The 23,360-nt window shown below is 39.3% G+C and overlaps 1 protein-coding gene across 1 annotated transcript in view; it reads left to right on the forward strand.

The window, feature by feature from the left end:
* The window catches only part of LOC125282441 (NXPE family member 2), a 64,937-nt gene extending 42,042 nt beyond the window's left edge, over positions 1-22,895 (forward strand). The window contains 6 exon segments of the mRNA XM_048217129.1: positions 4,940-5,000; positions 14,339-14,554; positions 21,331-21,359; positions 22,382-22,456; positions 22,459-22,555; positions 22,558-22,895. Coding sequence (XP_048073086.1) covers positions 4,940-5,000; positions 14,339-14,554; positions 21,331-21,359; positions 22,382-22,456; positions 22,459-22,555; positions 22,558-22,895 — 816 coding nt within the window.
* The last annotated feature ends 465 nt before the right edge of the window (positions 22,896-23,360 follow it).

The following is a 23,360-nucleotide window of genomic DNA, read 5'->3' on the forward strand; positions in this document are numbered from 1 at the left end:
GACTCTTTCATGTTTACAAGCACTTGCCCGGCTCTGAACCCTGTCATCTCACCCCTATGCTGCCTTGCTCTGTCAGGCAAACTCCACTTTTATTTCACAGACCATGTTGTCTTTCAGCTCTGGCACTTTACAAGCCTTGGTTTAAAGTGTCATTTCCTCCATGTTAGGGTAAAGTGCCAGTCCCATATTCTTCCAGTACATTCTGTTCCCCCCCCCCCCAATGATAACACTCACTATACTTTAAAATTTCAAATGTATTTTTTAATCTTCTGAACTGTAAGCTCTGTGAGAAATAACCACAACTTTCCCCCGCCAACATTTATTTATTCAATTTATCAATAGTTAGGACTTTCTAGGTTCCAGGCACAGCTCTAGGTGTTTGGAATTCAACATTCTAGTGGGGTAAGAAGACAGCAAACAAACAGGTTTGTAACAAAGTCACCAGAATAAAGAATTTTAATGTAATGGTGAATGCTATCTTTCCTTTCCTTCCCCCCCCCCTTTTTTTTTTGAGAGAGAGAGAGAGGGAGAAAGAGAGCACGTGCATGTAGGGGTGGGAGGGAAGGGCCAAAGGAGGGAGAAAGAGAATCTTAAGCAGACTCCACACCCAACATGGAGCCTGACACAGGGCTCAACCTCACAACCCTGAGACCATGACCTGGTCTGAAATCAAGAGTCGGTTGCTTAACGGACTGAGCCACCCAGGCACCCCTGGTGAATGCTGTTTTATAAAAGGCCGGGTAAGGCCTGTCTTGAAAACCAACCTGAGAATGGGACACTAGAACAGCACCTTGTATGTAGTGAGGAAGTGAACCAGGTGAATTTGGGGGGAAATGCCATTCCCAAGAGAGGGTATAAGAACTGAGGTAAGAATATGCTGGAATGTTTCAGGAACTGTGAATGGAGCCACTGAGGCTGACATGTAACGAATGTGGAGGAGAGAAGGTCAGAGGTATAGGCAGAGCTTAGAGGCCATCTATCTATGACAGGAAGCCATTGAGGGCCACTATTCTGTCTCACCATCTAGTGTGATGTCTACCACCTGGAAGATTCTCAACTGTTGAATGGAAAAATAACTGAAACACAATCTGGGAAAATAATTAAATAGGTTTATTTGCAGCCGCCTTTTCAGTAACCGTAGTATCTATCCCTTCAAGTAGGGGTAGAATGCAGAACTTCACAATTATTTCACCAGGGAACAGTTATTTAATGGGTCATTTTAAGAGGTTTTGGTTCCATAGTTTGGTAATTGCTGCTATAGAGAGGCCTTGTTTTTGTGATGTGGGTTCAGAAAAGCAAGTAGGATAACACAGTATCCTGGAAATTCAAATTCAAATCCATTTTTAAACATTATGATGATACAAGGGCAGGGTGCAGGGCAAAACTGACCCTACATCTCTGTAAGATTTCCCTTTCACCCCTGTGTCACCTTCACTTCTTTGTTTTCCTGATCAAGGTATGGAACAATCCCTTTATCCTATGGCTCAGACAAAAGAGGCTGGGTTTTAAAAAAATATATATTTTACTAATAACTAAAGGAGACCTAATCATGGAGACCTAGAGGTCTTCCCATTTTGAAGGCCATGTCTTAACTCTATGGGAAGAGTCTACCCAGGCTGATTCCATTTTCCCTGTTGGCCACATCTGGCTCCCTCTTGAGATGGTCACCATTGCAGCCTGGGTTGGGGGAGCTCTCCTTACACACTTTCCTGCCTGTTCATAGGAAATCCTAAATTCCTGGTCTGGCACACCTGCATGTATTTTGGGTCCAACTATGCTTCTAAAGTGGGCTATGACAATAATGTGCCTGACCCTGTCTTACCTCTAATAGACCCTTCCAGATTCCCTGCTTTATTCAGACTGTCCAGTTTTTCCTCCCACTGCGTGAAGCAGAGATGTAAATTTCCTCCCAGATAATTTAGTGCCTACACAAGGAATGGTTGGCTTCATAGTTAATTCCATATCCAAGAATTCTCACAGATCATTCGATCATTAAATTCTAAGCCCCATTCTTAGGCCCAAGTCAGGTTCTAGGACCTCATTCCTTTTCACAAGTCCAAGGACTAAGCCTGTTTCTCTTTCATTTGTTAACATACTAAATACATTTTCTCACTAGTGTTTTTTCTCTCAGGCCTGGCTACCAAATTGGACGCTACCTGCTCAAATACTCAAATTATTATTTTTTAATATTAAGAGTTTTATTGATAATCATGATGTGAAAATAAACAAGGGGTGGCCACATGAGAAGACTTCATACTGGAAACACAGTTGATGATAAATCTTTCAGTTTCTATCACGGTCTATTACAGACCCCCTTCTGAAATGTAATATGTATAATACATACACGCATGTTTAATACAAAGTCAAGACACATTGAAATGAATGTCTTTATACCCCGAGTACCTATTTTTTAATCCTATTTTTAATGTGTCAAAGTTTGGCTTTGACATTCAAATGTACCAGGTAACCAGGTATCGGTCTCTTTTGTCAACTTCAACCTTACTGGGATAGATATGGAAGAATGTTTCGAATTTCATAAGTCCAAGTTCCCCACTAAGACAAATTTTAACCTTGTGCCAAAGTTAAGTCTGATAGGATCCTCAGTAAAAACACTCTGGAATGACCATTATGCTCATTTTGCATATGTGGAAATTTAAGCACAGACATATTAAATAGCTTGGCCAAAGTAAGTTACACCAAGCAAATGGCCAGATTGGAACCAGAATCCCAATCTACTTTTTTTTTATAATAATATTTTTTTATTATGTTAGTCACCATACAGTACATCCCTGGTTTCTGACGTAAAGTTCGATGATTGATTAGTTGCGTATAACACCCAGTGCACCATGCAATATGTGCCCCATCACCAGTCTATCCCATTCCCCCACCCCCCTCCCCTCTGAAGCCCTCAGTTTGTTTCTCAGAGTCCAATCTAATTTATTCTCAAATCAAGGAGCTATAGCACGGTCTCCCATGACTCCATCACCCCACCTAGCTGTCATTTTCCAGACACCTGGCCCCTCACTTCTGCAGTCTTCTGGTGCCCTTGAGGGGAGAATTATTCTCACTTGACCTTCAAAAAAAAAATCCTTTCCTGGGATTCAGGCAATCTTTTTCAATTTTGGAAACAACTTCCTTTGTCCCTCCTGGTGGTCTCTGTAGCTCTGACTCTGGCAGCCCTTTCCTTTCCCTAGATGGATTTTATGTTGATGGAATGAATTCAGTTGACCAGATATAGTCACCATCTTAATTGGTAAGACCTATATCTTGAGGTGAAGCTCACAGTGCTAGACAATTAAAACATTATAATGAATAAGTGACCTAAGTCCTACTCTCAAGGAGATGATAAAGTATAGAAAACAGCCTCTGGGGGTCCTGCAAAGGTGGAGAGTGCATGAAGAGGAGGTTGGAGAAGTGAACACTCATAGGAGGTAGTAAGCCAGAGGAGCTGGGTCTTAATACTGTAGGTTGATAATGGAAAGTCGTGGAAGCATTTTATCTAGGGGAATAAAACACGCAGCACAGAGGATGTTTTTTGAGTGGGATAAACTAAAGGAGCAGGAATATAATAATTTAGGGCAAGTTTCTCAAAGTAATGTCCTTGGGTCAGCAACCTCTGCTTCATTTGAAAGTTTGTTAGAAATCCAAATTCTTGGACCTCACCCCAGAACTATTTTTTTCAGCTTTATTGAGGCGTGATTGACAAAATTATACACCATTAAGGTATACGGTGTATTTTGATATACATTGTGAGATGGTTACCATAATCAAGCTGAGTAACATGTCCATCACCTCCCGTAGTTAGCATGTTTGTGTTGTTATAATTTTTTTTATTCTTAAGTAATCTCTACATCCAACGTGGAGCTCAAACTTACAACCCTGAGATCAAGAGTCGCATGCCCTACCGACTGAGCCAGTCAGATGCCCCTGTGTGTTGTAAGAACACTTAAAATCTGCTTTTTCAGCCAATTTCAAACCTACAATACATTAACTATAGTTACCATGCTGTACATTAGGTCCCAGGGCTTAGTCATCTTATAACTGAAAGTTTATACCCCTTAACCAACATCTCCCCATTTTCCCTCCCCTAAACCCCTGACAACCACCATTGTATGAGTGCAGAACCCAGATCTCATGACCCTGAGATCACCACGTGAGCCAAGACTTAACTGACAGTGCCACTCAGGATCCCCAACCATTCTGTTTCTAGGAGTTTGACTTGTTGAGATTTCACATTTTTGTGAAATCATGCAGTATTTGTCTTTCTGTATCTGGCTTATCTATAAGTGTATCTGGCTTGTTTTCACCTAGCATAACGTCCTCCAGGCTCATCCCTGTTATTGCAAATGGCAAGATTTTTTTTTTTTTTGAGGCTGAATATTTCATTTTATATATAAACCACATTTTCTTTATTCATCCATCAATGGATACTTAGGTTGTCTCCATATCATGGCTATTGTGAATTAATGATGCTTTGAATATGGGCATCTAGATAGCTCTTCAAGCGCCCCAAAACTATTGACTCAAAAGCTCTGGAGATGAAGTTCAGCTATCTCAGTTGTAATAAGCTCTCCAGATAATTCTGATGTATACTCAAGTCTGAGCAGTACTGACCTAGGAAAATGTTGATGAAGGCCTGAATTACCACAGGCAGTAAAGATGGAAAGGTTGACTTGCAGTAGGAAATCATTTAGAAGATAAAAACCAAAGACATGTTTAATTAATTGCATATGCCTCTCTTTAGATCCCTGCTATTAGCAGAACAGTTTTCCAGAATCCTGACCCATTTACTTTCTCAGAATATCTTAAATATATTAAGGCAAAGAAAAAAAAAAAAGCATTTGCAGAGAGTTAAGAGTGGCTCAATCTCTCTAAGCCAGAGATTTTTCCTTTACTATCTGGGCAGATATCAGGCTAATTTATTTTCCATTTTTTCTGAAGGTCAAACATGGGGGTTGAAATGATGAACTTTACCTCCATCGAGATCCTACCATGTAACAGTTAAGTCTATTATGCTGTTGCTTGCTGTGTTCACAATTTATCTAAGAGACGTTCTTACTTTGAGAAAATTGATATTAACCATTTTCATCTTTCACTTCTTGGGACAAGGAGTACGAATCATCTTGGGTTTTACAGGAAAGATTTTATTGTTAGAAATTATTTTCATATCAATTTTAACCAATTTCCACCTTGAGTCAGATCTAAAAGTCTAAGCAACCCTTAATTTCAGCTGCCTACTCTCAAAAGGTACAGGTTATTTTTATTTAAACTTAAGATTTCTTCCTGAAAATCCAATAATTGGGTAATGTGAAAATGTCTCAGATAAGCTACTGAGTTAGAACATTTCTTTGGTGGTTTCTCATATCTGTCTCAGCCAAACCATCTTGATTAAAGTTCTATGAACTAACAATTTCTGTGGATATGTTCAGTTTTATTGCAGGAAATTCAGTGGTCAATATAAAGCCATCTCACTCATAAAAGCGATGTTTCTGCTATACTGGAATTAAAGTGAATTTCAGAAAAAGCAAATGACTTTCACTATAACAATCAATGGTGTATGCATTTACCAGTTGCCCCTTTTTCATGTATTCAGCAAATGTTTACTGAGGACCTACTGTATGCAAAGAACTTTGTAAAACCCTGTGGAGAACATATAAATAAATCATGAGCCCACTGAAAGCTCACAGTCTATGGAAAAGACAGATCCCTTCTCTCTGCCATGGCAACCATCATCCATGCCCAATTTTTACACCTAAGATAGGTCTTAGACTCAAGACAACTTGAGTCCTCTTAACACTTCTATGGTTTACCTATTTCCCTGACCATAATTTCTAGTAAAATCAGGCAGTTGCTTAGAAGAGAATGTCAGATTATTATTTTTTGAGCCATTTATAAACCTGATATAACAACATGCATGAATTTAAGTTCCTAAACTTATACCACAAGCCTAAACAAGGCAGGTAGATGACAAAAAAAGATATGTTGCTTAAGTGGAAAATATATATAAATGACCTGATTCTTGAGAGAGGGAAGATGGTGGATTAGGAGGATCCTGAGCTCATCTCGTCCCATGGACACAAGGAGGCAACAACTATAAGTACTGCAACTAACTCCAAAAACGATCTGAAGGCTGGCAGAAGAGATCTTCCACAGCTAGTTGTAGAGAGAAGGCCACATCCAAAAGGGTAGGAGGCGTGCAGATGCAGTCAGAAACCAAACCCCTGGCATAACTGACCACAAATGGGAAGGACATCACAAGCACAGAGGAACGAAAGAATCAAAATCCACACTGGGTATCCCTGGTCTTGGAGACCTGCACTGGGAAGACCAGTCCCTGTAGCATCTGGCTTTGAAAATCAGCAGTATTTAACTCCAGGAGAGCCAGAGGGCAATAGGAACTGGAGTCCCATCCCTTAAAGAGCTAGCGCCTAGATAACTCAGCCTGACACATGGTACTGGAGCAGCAGTTTGAAAAGTGGGGTATATGTGAAGGAGATTTATTACTAATTTTAGGATGTGTGCTGGGGTGGGGCAGGGATCTGCATATTTCTACAGGAATGGAAGTGCTGGTAGGTGCCATTTTTCTTACCCTCCCCCAGCCTAAATAGCCAAATGCTTGCTGGAGCCAGTTCTAATACTTTCTATCCTTTGCTAGCACCACATGCCCCACCCCAGCATTCTCCTGCAGACCTGTCTCACCCAATCCACTTGCCCCAGCAGGCACCCCTCCAAATCACCTTGTTACACCCAGTGGGCAGCCCCTCCTGCACTGAAGTGGGGGTGGGGGGAGCTAAGCCCACACCCTAGCATCCCAGAGTTCCTGCAGCTGGGCCTCTCAGCTGGCTATGCACAGAATGAACCCTGTTCTTTGATGCTCCCACAGCTGTCACAGTGGCTAATAGCAGACAGGTGGGCTGAGGGCTGGTGCCACCTACCAGTGGGTCTGTAGCTGAGTCTTTTAGCAGCACAAGGAGCAAACCTGGCCCATCAGTGCTCCCACAATAAGCAAAGGGGGTCATTACTGCAAGTTGGGCCGAGGGCCAGATTAACCCACCAGCATGCCTACTGCAATTATGGCTCAGCCATAGGAGGATGGCACATGTACCTACACAGGGGAAACCCATGGAGGGCCTGGCCCTGGTGATCAAAGGAGATTATGCTACAGTGTACGATAGAAATCCTATATAAGGCCACTACTTCTAAGACCAGGAGACAGAGCTGATCTACTTAATACATAGAAACAAACACAGAAAGATAAACAAAATGAAGAAATAGGATTATGTTTCAAATGAAGAATAGGAAAGGAAACTACAGAAAAAGAGAGAAATGAAACAAAGATAAGCAATATGCCTGATAAAGAGTTCAAAGTAATGGTCATAAATACACACACTCGACTTGAAAGAAGAGTTGATAAATCAGTAAGGACTTCAACAAAGAGATAGAAAATATAAAAAATAGCCAGTCAGAGCTAAAGAATACATAACTGAAATAAAATATACAGCAGAGGGAATCAACAGCAAATTAGAGGATGCAGAAGAATGGATCACTGATTTGGAAGACAGCATAGTAGAAAGCAACCATGCTGAGCAGCTAAATAAATTAATACATACTTTGAGAGACTGTGTGACATCATCAAGTATAACATTCACATTATAGGGATCCCAAGAGGAGAAAGAGAGAGAGAGAGAGAGAAAACTTAAAGACATAATAGCTTAAAACTTCCCTAATCTGGGGGAAGGTAACAGACATCCAGATTCAAAACAGAGGAGCCCCAAACAAGAGGAACCCAAGGAGGTCCATACCAAGATACATAACAATTTAAAAAGCAAAAATCAAAGATAAGGACAGAATTTTAAAAGCAGCAAGAGAAAAGAAGCTACTAATGTATAAGAGAAATCCCATAAGGCTATGAGCTGATTTTTCAACAGAAACTCTGCAGGCCAGAAGAGAATGGCATGACATATTCCAAGTGCTGAAAGGAAGAAACGTACAACAAAGAATACTCTGCCCTTCAAGATTATCATTCAGGATTATAAGGAAAGATAAAGCATTCTCCAGACAAACAAAGGAGTTCATCATTACTAAACTGGCCTTTCAAGCAATGTTAAAGGGAATTTTTTAAATGGAAAGAAAAGGCTGTAACTAGAAGAAAATAATGAAAGGAAAAAAAATTCGCTGGTACAAGCTAACACAGTAAATGAAGAATAATTGTTTATAAAGCTAGTGTGGAGATTAAAACATAAAAGCAGTGGGGCGCCTAGGTGGCGCAGTCGTTAAGCGTCTGCCTCCGGCTCAGGGCGTGATCCCGGCGTTCCGGGATCGAACCCCACATCAGGCTCCTCCACTAGGAGCCTGCTTCTTCCTCTCCCACCCCCCTGCTTGCGTTCCCTCTCTCGCTGGCTGTCTCTCTCTATCAAATAAATAAATAAAATCTAAAACAAAAAAACAAAAAAACCCATAAAAGTAGTAAAATCAATTATATCTACAAAAGCTAATCAAGGAATAAAAAAAGTAAAAAAAGTGTAAAATGACATCATACACATAAAACATGGAGGGCACAGTAAAAAGGTAGTGCTTTTAGAATGTGCTCAAATTTAAGTGACTATCAACTTACTATAGATTGCTATACACATAGGGTATTATATATGAACCCCATGGTAATCATAAATAAAAAGCTTACTGATATACAAAAAAAATGAGAAAGTAATCCAAGCAGAACACTAAAGAAAGCCATCAAAACCTAAGAGAGCAAGAGAAGAAAGCAACAGAACTACAAAAACAACAACAATACAGTAACATGTTAATATATAAATACACCTATCAATAGTTACCTAAGTGTAAATCGTCTAAACGCTCCAACTGAAAGATACAATGTGACAGTGATTAAAAAAACAACAATAAATAAGACCCATCAATGTGCTGCTTACGTGAAACTCCTACTTTAAATAGAGACTTAAAAAAACAATAGATAAGATCAATGAAATTAGAGTGTATTCTTTGAAAAAATAAGATTGATAAATCTTTAGCCAGATTCATCAAGAACAAGAGAGGACTCAAATAAAATAAAAAATGAAAAAGGGAAAAATAACAACCAATACCACAGATATAGAAAGGTTTATGAGAATACTATTAACAATTGTATGTGAACAAATTGGACAACCTAGAAAAAGTGGATGAATTTCTGGAAATGTAATATTTCAAAACTCAATTAGAGAGAAATAGAAAATTCAGATAGACCAATTACTAGTAACAAAATTTAATAGGCAATCAAAAAACTCTCAATCAACAAAAGTCCAGGACCAAATGGTTTCACAGGTGAATTCTACCAAACATTTAAAGAAGAGTTAATACCTAGTCTTTGCAAACTATTCTAAAAAATAGAAGAGGAAGGAAAACTTCCAAACTCCTTCTACACGTCCAGCATCACTGTAATACCAAAATCAGATAAAGACATTACGAAAAAACAAAACTAGAGGCTAATATATCTGATGAACATAGATGCAAAAATTCTCAATATCAGCAAACCAAACTCAACAATACATTTTAAAAACTTCTCTTTTGTGTGTAGTTCTCCAGTTTCCCAACACCATTTATTGAAGCGATGGTCTTTTCCGCTTTGTATATTCTTGCCTCTGCTGCCATAGATTCATTGACCACACAGTATGGGTTCATTTCTGTGTCTCTATCCTGTTACAGAGATCTACATATCTGTTTTTGTGCCAATAGCCTACTGTTTTGATTACTACAACTTTCTAGTGTATCTTGAAATCTGGGATCGTGATACCTGCAGTTTTGGTCTTCTTTCTCCAGATTGCTTTGGCTATTCAGGGTCTCTTGTACTTCATACAAAATGTTAGGATTATTTGTCCTAGTTCTATGAAAAATGCTATTGGAACTCTGATAGGGATTGCATTAAATCTGTAAATTGTTTGGGTTAATATGGATCTTTAATTCTAGTCATGAACATGGAATACTTTTTCACCTGTTGGTGTCATCTTCAATTCGTTAGTCAATGTTTTATAGGTTTCAGAGTACAGGCCTTTTACCTTCTTGGTTAAGTTTATTTCCAGGTATTTTGTTTTTTGGTACAATTTTTCTAGATAGGTCTCTTCAGACAAGAAAAACAGAAGAAAAAATAAACTATTGAGAGTACACTAAAATAAAAACCTTTTGCACAGGAAAGAAAACCAACAAAAAGAACAGGCAACCTACTTAACGGGAAAAGACATTTGAAAGTGATATATCTTATAAGGGGTTAATACTTGGATGTTCTTGGGGCACCTGGGTGGCTCAGTTGTTAGGCGTCTGCCTTCGGCTCAGGTCATGATCCTGGGGTCCTGAGATCGAGCCCCGCATCAGGCTCCCTGCTCAGTGGGAAGCCTGCTTCCCCCTCTCCCACTCCCCCTGCTTGTGTTCCCTCTCTCGCTGTGTCTGTCAAATAAACAAAATCTTAAAAAAAAAAATACTTGGATGTTCTTCAAAAAATTAAAAATAAAATCATCATATGATCCAGTAGTTCCACTACTGGGTATTTATCCCCCCCAAAATAAAAAACACTAATTTGAAAAGATATACTCACCCCTATGTTTATTGCATTATTTACTATAGCCAAATTATGGAGACAACCCAAGTGTCCATTGATAGATGAATGGATAAAGATGATATAGAAAAACAATAAGATATTACCCAGGCATAAAAAAAGAATAAGATCTTGCTATTTGCAACAACACGGATGGACCTAGAGCATTATGCCATGTGAAATAAGTCAGAGAGAGACAAATACCATATGATCTCTCTTATATGTGTAATCCAAGAAACAAAACAAGTGAACAAAGAAACTAACAAAAGCAGAAACACACCCATAAGTACAGAGAACAAACTGATGGTTGTTGGAGGAGAGAAGGTGAGAGGATGGTCAGAAAGGGTGAGGGGAGTGAGAGGTACAAGGTTCCAGTTAAGGAATAAATAAATCATTAGCATGAAAGGTACAGCATAGGAAATAGAGTCAACGGTATTTTAGAAATGCTGCATGGTGACAGATGGTGGCTATACTTGTGGGGAACACAGCTGAACATATGGTTGTCCAATCACTATGTTATGCATGTGAAACTAATGTAACATTGTGTTGACTGTACTTAAGTAACAAAATAATAAAAGGATTTTTTGCTATGATCAAATGGGATTTATTCTGGGGATGCAGGAATTGCTTAATATTTGCAAATCAATGTTATGCAGCACATTAGGATGAGGAAGGATAAAAACCATATAATTATCTTAATAGATGCAGAAAAAAGCACTTGATGAAATTCAACATACGTTCATGATAAAAACTCTCAAGGTAGGTTTAGAGGGTACCTACCTCAACATAAAAAGGCCGTACAGGACAAACCCACAGCTCACATCATACTCAATGGTAAAAAGCTGAGCTTTTCCTCTAAGATCAGGAATAAGACAAAGATGTCCACTCTCACCACCTTTATTTAACAGAGTACTAGAAGTCCTAGTCCCAGTCAGCAGACAAAAAGAAATAAAAGACATCCAATTGATAACAAAGCAGAACCATCACTATTTGCAGATGACATGGTACTGTATATAGAAAACCCTAAAGACTCCACCAAGAAACTATAAGAAATAATAAATGAATATAATAAAGTTGCAGGATATAAAATTTACAGAAATTGTTTGCATTTCTATATACTAATAATGAAGTATCAGAAAGAGAATTGACATTTTTACCAAATTTTACCAAAAATAACAAAATTCCTAGGTATAAACTTAACCAAGGAAATGAAAGAAGTATACTCTGAAAAGTAACAAAAGACACTCATAAAAGAAACTGAAGATTTCATAAACAAATGAAAAGATATTCCATGCTCAACGATTGGAAGAATATTGTTAAAATGCCCATATTATCCCAGTCTACAGATTCAATGCAATTCTTATCAAAATAGTTGTTTTTTTTTTCCAGAACAAGAATAATCCTAAAATTTGCATGCAGCACAAAAGACCCTGAACAGCCAAAGCAATCTTGAGAAATAAGACCAAAGCTGCAGGTATCACTATCATAGATTTAAAGATACACTCCAAAGCTATAGTAATCAGAACAGTATGCTACTACTGGCACAGATGAATAGAACAGGATTGAGAGCCCAGAAATAGACCCACACTTATATAATTAATCCATGACAAAGGAGGTAAAAATATATAATGGGAAAAAGGTAGCGTTTTCAGTAACTGATTCCGGGAAAACTGACAGCTACATGAAAAAGAATAAAAGTGGACCACTTTCTCACATCATCCAGAAAAATAAACTCAAATTGGATTAGAGACCTAAATTTGAGACCTGAAACCATAAAACTCCTAGAAGAAAACAGGCAGTAATCTCTTTGACATCAGCCTTAACATTTTTTTTTCTTAAGATGTTCCCTCAGGCAAGAGAAACAAAAGCAAAAATGAAGTATTGGGACTACACCGAAGTAAAAAGCTTCTGCACACTGAGAGAAACTATCAACAAGATTAAAAGGCAACCCACGGAGTGGGAGAAGATATTTGCAAATGATATATTTGATAAGGGGTTAATATCTAGAATATAAGAATAACATTTACAACTCAACACCAGAAAAACAAACAATCCCATTAAAAACGAGCAGAGGACCTGAACATTTTTCCGAAGAAGACATAAAGATGGCCATCAGACACATGAAAAGGTGATCAATATCACTCATCGTCAAGGAAACGCAAATCAAAACCACAGTGAGAGGTCACCTTATACCTGTGAGAATGACTAGAATCAAAAAGATAAGAAATAACAAGTGTTGGTGAGGATGTGGAGGAAAGAACACTCGTGCACCATTTGTGGGAATGTAAATTGGTGCAGTCACTGTGGAAAAAAGAATGGAGGTTCCTCAAAAAATTGCTGTGATGAGCACTGGGTGTTCTACATATGAATCACTAAATTCTACTCCTAAAACCAATATTACACTATATGCTAACTAACTCAAGTTTAAATAAAAACTTAAAAACATAGAAATACCACGTAATTCAGTGATTTCACTACCGGGTATTTATGCAGAGAAAATGAAAACACTAGTTCGAAAAGAAATATGCACCCCTCTGTTTACTGCAGCATTATTTACAATAGCCAAGATATGGAAGTAAGCTAAGCATTCATCAATAGATGGACAAAAAGATGTGGTATATATAAATACAATGAAGTATTACTCAGCCATAAGGAGATTTAGATCTTACCCTCCAGTTCTACCCATATTGTTGCAAATGGTATTACGTTAAATGAGATAAGACAAAAAAAGACAAATATCATATGATTTGTTTTCTTTAGATTCTACACAAAAGAGAAAACAAAAACAGAAAGCCAGAAATAGACTCTTAAGTAGAGAACAAAGTGTTGGTTGCCAGAAGGGTATAGGGCTAGGAAGATGGATGAAGTAGGGGAAGGGGATTGAGATGTACAAACCTGCCATTATAAAATAAAGAAGTCATGGAGATGAAAGGTACATCATCGGGAACACAGTGAATAATACTGTAATAATGTACGGTGACAGATGGTGACTGCAGTTCTTGCAGTGAGCACTAAGTAATGCGTAGAATTGTGGAATCACTGTGTTGTATACGTGAAACTAATACAACATTTTAGATCAACTATACTTCAATAATACATTTTTAAAAATGGTCTAAGTCTTACCTGGGTGAAAGTTTGATATGAATCAATGAATAAGCTTAGGCTAATTTCATAGTAGAGTATTCACAATAAAGAGGTCGTCCCTTTTTTGGCACCAATCAGACCACACTGATAATGTTATGTTCAGCCTGGGCACAACAATGAAAATGTTTAACCTGAGAACCTGATTCTGGTGCACCCAAAATAAACAGTGTGGGACATCATTTCAGAAACATGTTCAAGATTTCTTCATGGATAAGTAGAGTTTGAGGAGAAGATCTGCATTTTAACAAGGTCAGTGTTGTTGGTACGCTATTTAGCTGGGCTACTGAATCCTGCTTTTCCATGCCCATACATTTCCTCCTGATTTGGCTAGCTGTCGAGTAGCTTTGGGGACAAGGCAAGGACTGAGGAAGACATTGCAAATGCACAAGAAAAATGATCCCCGCTCTAGGGTAAACTATTCATTTGTGAGATTATTCAAAAGTGAGAGCTTTTAATTCATCCCCTTTAACATGATCTTGTTAAATATTTATGGAAGAGAGGAGGGTATAACTCAAGAAGGATGGAGGGAAAAGGGGAAAAGAAGGGAATAAATGAAGAATTTGCTTCAGAAATAATTTGGTAATAATGATTTACTGTGGGTATTTTTATTGACAGAGAGTGAGAATATAGAAAAGAAATGTCAGATTGGAATGAAGACTCCTTTCCGCAATGGTTATACTGTGAAAAGAAGGTGGATTACAGCATTTTGTAAATAGATCAAATTAAACGGAACGCAAAACATAAAGGACTGCTTGAAGAGAAAACTTATTTACCTCATGGGAGAGTCCACACTCCAACAGCGGATTTACTAATTACAAAAAGTGATGAAAAGCATGTATGTTATTTTTATTTTGAAATTACAATTGGCTTCTGAGATTGCTTTTATAATAATTACACTTCTTTTCTGATGTTTTATTTTTTTTTAATTTGCCAAACATTTGGATTTGGGCTTTTAATAAGTTAAAATTTTTTTGTTCACAAATATTAACATTTTTCTTCCTATATCCAATAAGAAGTTTAAAAATTGTGTCAAGATTATATTTTTTTAGCTCTTATTTATTTGAGAAAGAGAGAGAGAGAGAGAGAAAGAGAGCATGAGCAGGGGGTAGGAGGCAGAGGGAGAGGGAGAAGAAGATTCCCTGCTGAGCAGAGAGCCTGACATGGGGCTCGATCCCAGGACCCAGAGATCATGACCTGAGCTGAAGTCACACACTTAACTGAGTCATCCAGGCACCCCCAAAAATTGTGCAAGATTTTAATGTATCTGATATAGTCCTCTTCTTCCCATAGACAGTAATACAGTTATAGTTAGAAATTCTCTTGGTTAGAGAGAGGAGTTAAGATGGTGGAGGAGTAGGGGACCCCTTTTTCAGCCGGTCCCCTGAGTCGAGCTGGATAGGTACCAGACCAGCCTGAACATCCACGGAACCAGCCTGAGACACGGGAAGATACATCTGGATCTCTACAAATGAACATCTCCAGCGGTGAGTATTGAGGTACGAAGCGGGGAGCCATGAAACTGTGCACAGATATTGGAAGATAAATGGAAGGGGGAGGGAGCCACCGCGTTCCGGCGCCGGGAAGCAGTAGCCACCTGCACGGGGGAGCAGCGGACTCGTGATGGCACCCACGAGAGAGCAGACTGAGACTGTGACGGGGCGGGGGGGGGACACCAGACTGAAACGGAGCTCCGGTGCACTCACTGGAACCAGACTGAGACCGGGAGCTCCAGAGCGCGCAGGGCGGCTGGCAGCTGGTGGCGTTAGAAACACAAAGGGCAGAGACGCAACGGCCCTGGAAGTGAGGGCTGGGATGCCGGGTGTGGGGCGCACATCCCGGGACGCTGCAGGGTTGAGCAGCACCAACAGTAACAGAGTTAAAGTGGCCAGAACATCAGTGGAGAATGGTCCGTGATCACTCTGTTCTGTGACAGAGGCTGAGATTCGGCCACTGCTGCTCTGACTCTCAGAACAGGCACAGCAAACCGCCAGAGAACGAAAGCCTGGAAATACCGGCTCAGAGAGTGACCACCCCCATCCCCCCTCGCAGGGGACACGGAGACTCTGCCCAAACAGGGTTGCCTGAGTATCGGCGCGGCCGGCCCCTCCCGCAGAAGGCAGGCTGAAAAAAAAATCAAGAAGCCCACATCCCTAAGTTCCCTATAAAACAAAGGCGCACGGCCTGGGTCCCAGTCAATAATTTGGGCTCTGGACAACCCCGCAATCTCTCCTCATCAGAATGAGGAGAAGGAGAAATCCCCCTCAGCAAAGAAAAGACAATGAGTCTGTGGCCTCTGCCACAGAACTAATGGATATGGATATAACCAAATTATCGGAAATGGAATGCAGAATAACAATGGTCAAGATGATGTGTAGACTTGAAAAAAGTATTAATGAAAATGTTAATGAGAATATAGAATCTCTAAGGGCGGAAATGAGAGCAAATCTGGCAGAAATTAAAAATTCTATGAGCCAAATGCAGTCAAAACTAGAGGCTCTGGGGCACCTGGGTGGCACAGCGGTTAAGCGTCTGCCTTCGGCTCAGGGCGTGATCTCGGCTTTATGGGATCGAGCCCCATGTCAGGCTCCTCTGCTATGAGCCTGCTTCTTCCTCTCCCACTCCCCCTGCTTGTGTTCCCTCTCTCGCTGGCTGTCTCTATCTCTGTCGAATAAATAAATAAAATTAAAAAAAAAAAAAAAAACTAGAGGCTCTGACAGCCAGGGTGAATGAGGCAGAAGACCATATCAACGAATTGGAGGATGGGTTAGTAGAAGACAAAGCTAAAATAGAATCTGGACTCAAAAAAATCCATGCTCAAGAATGTAGGTTATGGGAGATTACTGACTCAATGAAACGTTCCAATGTCAGAATCATCGGCATCCCCAAGGGGGTGGAGAAAAACAGAGGTCTAGAAGAGATATTTGAACAAATTCAGCTGAAAACTTCCCTAATCTAGCAAGGGAAACAAACATTCATGTCCAAGTGGCAGAGAGGACCCCTCCCAAGCTCAACCATGACAAACCTACGCCACGTCATGTCATAGTGCATTTCGCAAATATTAGATCCAAGGATACAGTATTGAAAGTGGCCAGGGCAAAGAAATTTCTCACGTACCAAGGCAAAGGTATCAGAATTACGTCAGACCTGTCTACACAGGCCTGGAATGAGAGAAAGGGTTGGGGGGGGGGCATTTTTAAAGCTCTTTCAGAGAAAAACATGCAGCCAAGGATCCTTTATCCAGCAAGGCTGTCATTCAGAATGGATGGAGAAATAAATACCTTCCAGAATTGCCAGTCACTGACCAATTTCGTAACCACAAAACCAGCCCTACAGGAGATATTAAGGGGGGTTCTATAAAGGTAAAAAGGCCCCAAGAGTGATACAGAACAGAAAGTCACAATCTATAGAAACAAAGACTTTACTGGTAAAGTGGCATCATTAAAATCATCTCTCTCAATAATCAGTCTCAATGTAAATGGCCTAAATGCTCACATAAATGCCACAGGGTTGCAGATTGGATAAAAAGACATGACCCATCCATTTGCTGTCTACAAGAGACTCATTTTGAACCTAAAGATACATTCAGACTGAAAGTAAAGGGATGGAATACCATCTTTCACACCAATGGACCTCAAAAGAAAGCTGGGGTAGCAATTCTCATATCAGACAGATTGGATTTTAAACTAAAGACTATAGTTAGAGACACAGAAGGGCACTATATTATTCTTAAAGGATGTATCCAACAAGTGGATATGACAATTATAAATATATATGCCCCCAACAGGGGAGCAGCAAGATACACAAGCCAACTCTTAACCACAATAAAAAGACATATAGATAAAAATACGTTAATAGTAGGGGACCTCAACACTCCACTATCAGAAATAGAGCACCCATGCAGAAAATCGACAAAGAAACAAGGGCTTTGAATGCCATACTCGACGAGTTGGACCTCATAGATATATATAGAACACTACACCCCAGAACCAAAGAATACTCATTCTATTCTAATGCCCATGGAACATTCTCAAGAACAGACCATGTTCTGGGACACAAAACAGGTCTCAACCGATACCAAAAGACTGAAATTATTCCCTGCATATTCTCAGACCACAACGCTTTCAAATTGGAACTCAACCACAAGGAAAAATTTGGAAGAAACTCAAACACTTGGAGACTAAGAACCATCCTGCTCAGGAATGACTCGATAAACCAGGAAATCAAAAATCAATTTAAACAATTTATGGAGACCAACGAGAATGAAAACACAACAGTCCAAAACCTATGGGATACTGCAAAGGCAGTCCTAAGGGGGAAATACATAGCCATCCAAGCCTCACTCAAAAGAATAGAAAAATCTAAAATGCAGTTTTTATATTCTCACCTCAAGAAGCTGGAACAGCAACAGAGGGACAGGCCTAATCCACGCACGAGGAAGCAGTTGACCAAAATTAGAGCAGAAATCAATGAATTAGAAACCAGGAGTACAGTAGAGCAGATCAACAGAACTAGAAGCTGGTTCTTTGAATCAATAAAATTGACAAACCGCTGGCAAGACTTACCCAAAAGAATAGAGAAAGGACCCAAATTAATAAAATTATGAATGAAAAAGGAGAGGTCATAACCAACACCAATGAAATTGGAAGGATTATTAGAAACTTTTATCAACAGCTATGCCAATAAATTAAGCAATCTGGAAGAGATGGAATTCTTCCTGGAAACCTATAAACTACCAAGACTGAAACAGGAAGAAATTGATTTTTTAAATTGGCCAATTAATTATGAAGAGATTAGGTCAGTGATAAACAACCTTCCAAATAACAAAACTCCAGGCCCGGACAGTTTTCCTGGGGAATTCTACCAAACATTCAAAGAAGAAATAATACATATTCTCCTAAAGCTATTTCAAAAAATAGAAACAGAAGGAAAGCTACCAAACTCATTCTATGAGGCCAATATTACCTTGATCCCCAAACCAGGCAAAGACCCCATCAAAAAGGAGAATTATAGACAGATTTCCCTAATGAATATGGATGCCAAAATCCTCAACAAGATCTTGGCTATTAGAATCCAACAGTACATTAAAAGGATTATCCATCATGACCAAGTGGGATTCATCCCTGGGATGCAAGCGTGGTTCAACATTCGCAAATCGATCGATGTCTTAGATTTTATCCAGAAAGAAAAATTCAAAAATCATATGATTCTCTCAATAGATGGAAAAAAAGCATTTGACAAAATATAGCATCCTTTCCTGATCAAAACCCTTCAGAGTGTAGGGATAGAGGGTACATTCCTCAATCTCATAAAAACCATCTATGAAAAGCCTACAGCAAATATCATTCTCAATGGGGAAAAGCTAGAAGCCTTTCCCTTAAGATCAGGAACACGACAAGGATGCCCACTCTCGCCACTATTATTCAACATAGTACTAGAAGTCCTTGCAACAGCAATCAGACAACAAAAAGGGATAAAAGGTATCCAAATCGGCAAAGAAGTCAAACTGTCTCTCTTCACAGATGACATGACACTCTATATGGAAAACCCAAAAGAATCCACTCCCAAACTATTAGAAGTTATAGAGCAATTCAGTAATGTGGCGGGATACAAAATCAACGCTCAGGAATCAGTTGCATTTCTATACACGAATAATGAGACTGAAGAAAGAGAAATTAGGGAATCCATCCCATTTACAATAGCACCAACAACCATACGTTACCTTGGAATTAACTTAACCAGAGACATAAAGGACCTATATTCTAGAAACTATAAATCACTCTTGAAAGACATTGAAGAAGACACAAAAAGATGGAAAAATATTCCATGGTCATGGATCGGAAGAATTAACATAGTTAAAATGTCCATGCTACCCAGAGCAATCTACACTTTCAATGCTATCCTGATCAAAATACCGATGACATTTTTCAAAGAACTGGAATAAATAGTCCTTAAATTTGTATGGTTCCAATCTCCAAGGAACTGTTGAAAAGGAAAAACAAAGCTGGGGGCATCAGAATGCCAGATTTCGAGCTGTACTACAAAGCTGTGATCACAAAGACAGCATGGTACTGGCACAAAAACAGACACATAGACCAATGGAACAGAATAGAGAACCCAGAAATGGACCCTCGGCTCTTTGGGCAACTAATCTTTGATAGAGCAGGAAAAAACATCCGGTGGAAAAAAGAGAGTCTCTTCAATAAATGGTGCTGGGAAAATTGGACAGCTACATGCAAAAGAATGAAACTTGACCAGTCTCTCACACCATACACAAAGATAAACTCCAAATGGATGAAGGACCTCGATGTGAGACAGGAATCCATCAAAATCCTAGAGGAGAACATAGGCAGCAGCCTCTACGACATTGGCCAAAGCAACCTTTTTCATGACACATCTCCAAAGGCAAGAGAAACAAAAGATAAAATGAACTTGTGGGACTTCATCAAGATAAAAAGCTTCTGCACAGCCAAGGAAACAGTCAAAAAAACTAAGAGGCAGCCCACAGAATGGGAGAGATACTTGCAAATGACACTACAGATAAAAGACTGGTATCCAAGATCTACAAAGAACTTCTCAAACTCAATACATGAGAAACAAACAAATCATAAAATGGGCAGAAGATATGAACAGACACTTTTCCAATGAAGACATACAAATGGCTAACAGACACATGAAAAAATGTTCAAAATCATTAGCCATCAGGGAAATTCAAATCAAAACCACACTAAGATACCACCTTATGCCAGTTAGAATGGCAAAAATTGACAAGGCAAGAAACAACAATTGCTGGAGAGGATATGGAGAAAGGGGATCCCTCCTACATTGTTGGTGGGAATGCAAGTTGGTACAGCCACTCTGGAAAACAGTGTGGAGGTCCCTTAAAAAGTTAAAAATTGAGCTACCCTATGATCCAGCCATTGCACTACTGGGTATTTACCCCAAAGATACAGACATAGTGAAGAGAAGGGCCATATGCACCCCAATGTTCATAGCAGCATTGTCCACAATAGCTAAATTGTGGAAGGAGCCGAGATGCCCTTCAACAGATGACTGGATTAAGAAATTGTGGTCCATATATACAATGGAATATTACTCAGCTATCAGAAAGAACGAGTTCTCAACATTTGCTGCAACATGGACGGCACTGGAGGAGATAATGCTAAGTGAAATAAGTCAAGCAGAGAAAGACAATTATCATATGGTTTCTCTCATCTATGGAACATAAGAACTAGGAAGATCGGTAGGGGAAGAAAGGGATAAAGAAAGGGGGGGTAATCAGAAGGGGGAATGAAACATGAGAGACTATGGACTCTGAGAAACAAACTGAGGGCCTCAGAGGGGACGGGGGTGGGGGAATGGGATAGGCTGGTGATGGGTAGTAAGGAGGGCACGTATTGCATGGTACACTGGGTGTTATATGCAACTATTGAATCATCGAACTTTACTTCAGAAACCAGGAATGTACTGTATGGTGACTAACATAATAAAAAAACATTAAAATTAAAAAAAAAGAAATTCTCTTGGTTAGACTTTTACAAATGTGTGCATTTTAAAATTATGAATATTTTCCTTTTGTTAAAAAGATTTATTGATTTGTTTTCCATCAGCCTTAAAATATTTTGATCATGGAACCGGGGTCTTCAACATATGGTAAATATTGAAAACTCTAGGCATTGAAAACTAGCAGAACCACCCTCAGCCACAACCTTATGAAAGGGAAGGTAAATGGCATAAATGTGTTCACAGTAATGGCAGACACATGGCAAAACTTGAAATAGAACTGGGGCACTTTGGGGCGCCTGGGTGGCTCAGTAGGTTAAGCGTCTGACTCTTGGTTTTGGCTTAGGTCACGGTCTCGGGGGTCATGAGATGGAGCTCTGTGGTGCTCAGTGTGGAGCTGGCTTGAGGATTCTGTCTCTCCCTCTGCCTCTCCCCCCTCCTTGCCCCCTTAGGTGCACCTGCTCTCTCTCTCTCTCTCAAATTAAATCAATCTTAAAAAAAAAAAGAAAAGAAAAAGAAAAAGAAAAAAAAGAATTGGAGCACTTACCTTTTGACCCTAAATAATGATCATGATTAAGTTAAATTCGAAAATGGTAACAGAAACGCGAATGCTTTCTACAACGTTTGGTGTGGAAACTAAAATGAAATTATCAAGATAATGTCTTTGTACCATTTCTAAATATCAGTTTGATGACTTTACATTGTTACTCAGAAGCACCAAGGAAAAGCTTACTAACTTGCATTTTCCTGTAGCTTAGCTTTGCTAAATTCTTTTTGGCACTGGAACTGTTCACCTGTAGTTTTAAGCAAGCCAGACATGTAACAGATTTTGTGTATGAAATGAGTCTTCTTTTCAGTGTATGAGGTTAAAGCAAGCTCGAATCATATGACAGAGTATAATTAACATTGGTATTTATGTTAAATCTGCAGTGGAGCTGAAAAAAGGACATTGTGATGAAATTTCATCTTTAACATTTTATGATCTTAAACTCGCTTGTCTTTTTGTGGGTTTAAGAGCCTGCTGAATTGTAAAGAATTTGCTGCCTCTTATGAGCTTGCTGACTTGTTCTCTTGTAAAATTTCTTGCACATCTGAATATTGTGGAAGCAGCAAAACTAATCATAAGGGGGGAAATGTATGTTTCTGGGATGCTGAAAGATGTATTTTGATTCAGTAGAAAAATATGATCATCCATTTATTACCAAAAATCTGTTTTCAGTGACAGACGAAAACTATATATCCCAAGGGAAATTGACCTGGCAGCCAGAGAGAGTGACACAGTCGTTGTCATTACCCTTGGCCAGCACTTCAGACCCTTTTCTGTTATGATTTTCTTCGTAGGGCCATCAATGTTCAAAAGGCCATTGAACGTCTACTCTTGAAAAGCCCAGAGACCAAAGTGATCCCTAAAACTGAAAATACCAGGGGGAAATATCTAAATGCAGAGATGTTTAGTGATTTCCATGGCTGTGTTCAAAATCTTATCATGAGGGATATTTTCGTGGGTCTCAATGTGGGTGTTACTGATGCCTGGGACAGGATTATTGCATATGGCACTAATAACGCCCATCCATCTGATTATGTGGTTGGAGATTGGATTACCATGCTCTTAAGCTATATTGCTAGAGGAAAAAATACAGAAAAACCAGCACGAGCCATTCCCTATAGATGACCTAACTTACATTATAAGGATAGTTAAATGCAACGCCAGTATAAAGAAATGGAATTTGTAAAATATACATAACATAAAAGTTACCATTTATGCCATGTTTAAGTGTACAATTCAGTGGCTGTGCAATTCAGATACATTCACAATATTGTGCAACCATCATCATGATCTATCCCCAGAACATCTCATCATCCCAAACAGAAACTCTGTATCCATAAACTAACTCCTCATTCTCCCTTACCCCCAGCACCTGGCAACCACCATTCTACTCTGTGAATCGGACTGTTCTGGATAGCTCATATATGAGGAATTACACAGTCTTTGTCTTTTGTATCCACTTATTTCACTCAGTATAATGTGCTTCAGGTTTATCCATGTTGTTGCACGTGTCAGAATTTCTTTATTTTTAAGACTGGGTAACATTTCATCCTATGTACACACATTTTGTTTATCCATCATCTTTTGATG

Source organism: Ursus arctos, unplaced genomic scaffold (genome assembly GCF_023065955.2).
Source record: "Ursus arctos isolate Adak ecotype North America unplaced genomic scaffold, UrsArc2.0 scaffold_22, whole genome shotgun sequence".
NCBI classification, from domain to species: Eukaryota; Metazoa; Chordata; class Mammalia; order Carnivora; family Ursidae; genus Ursus; species Ursus arctos.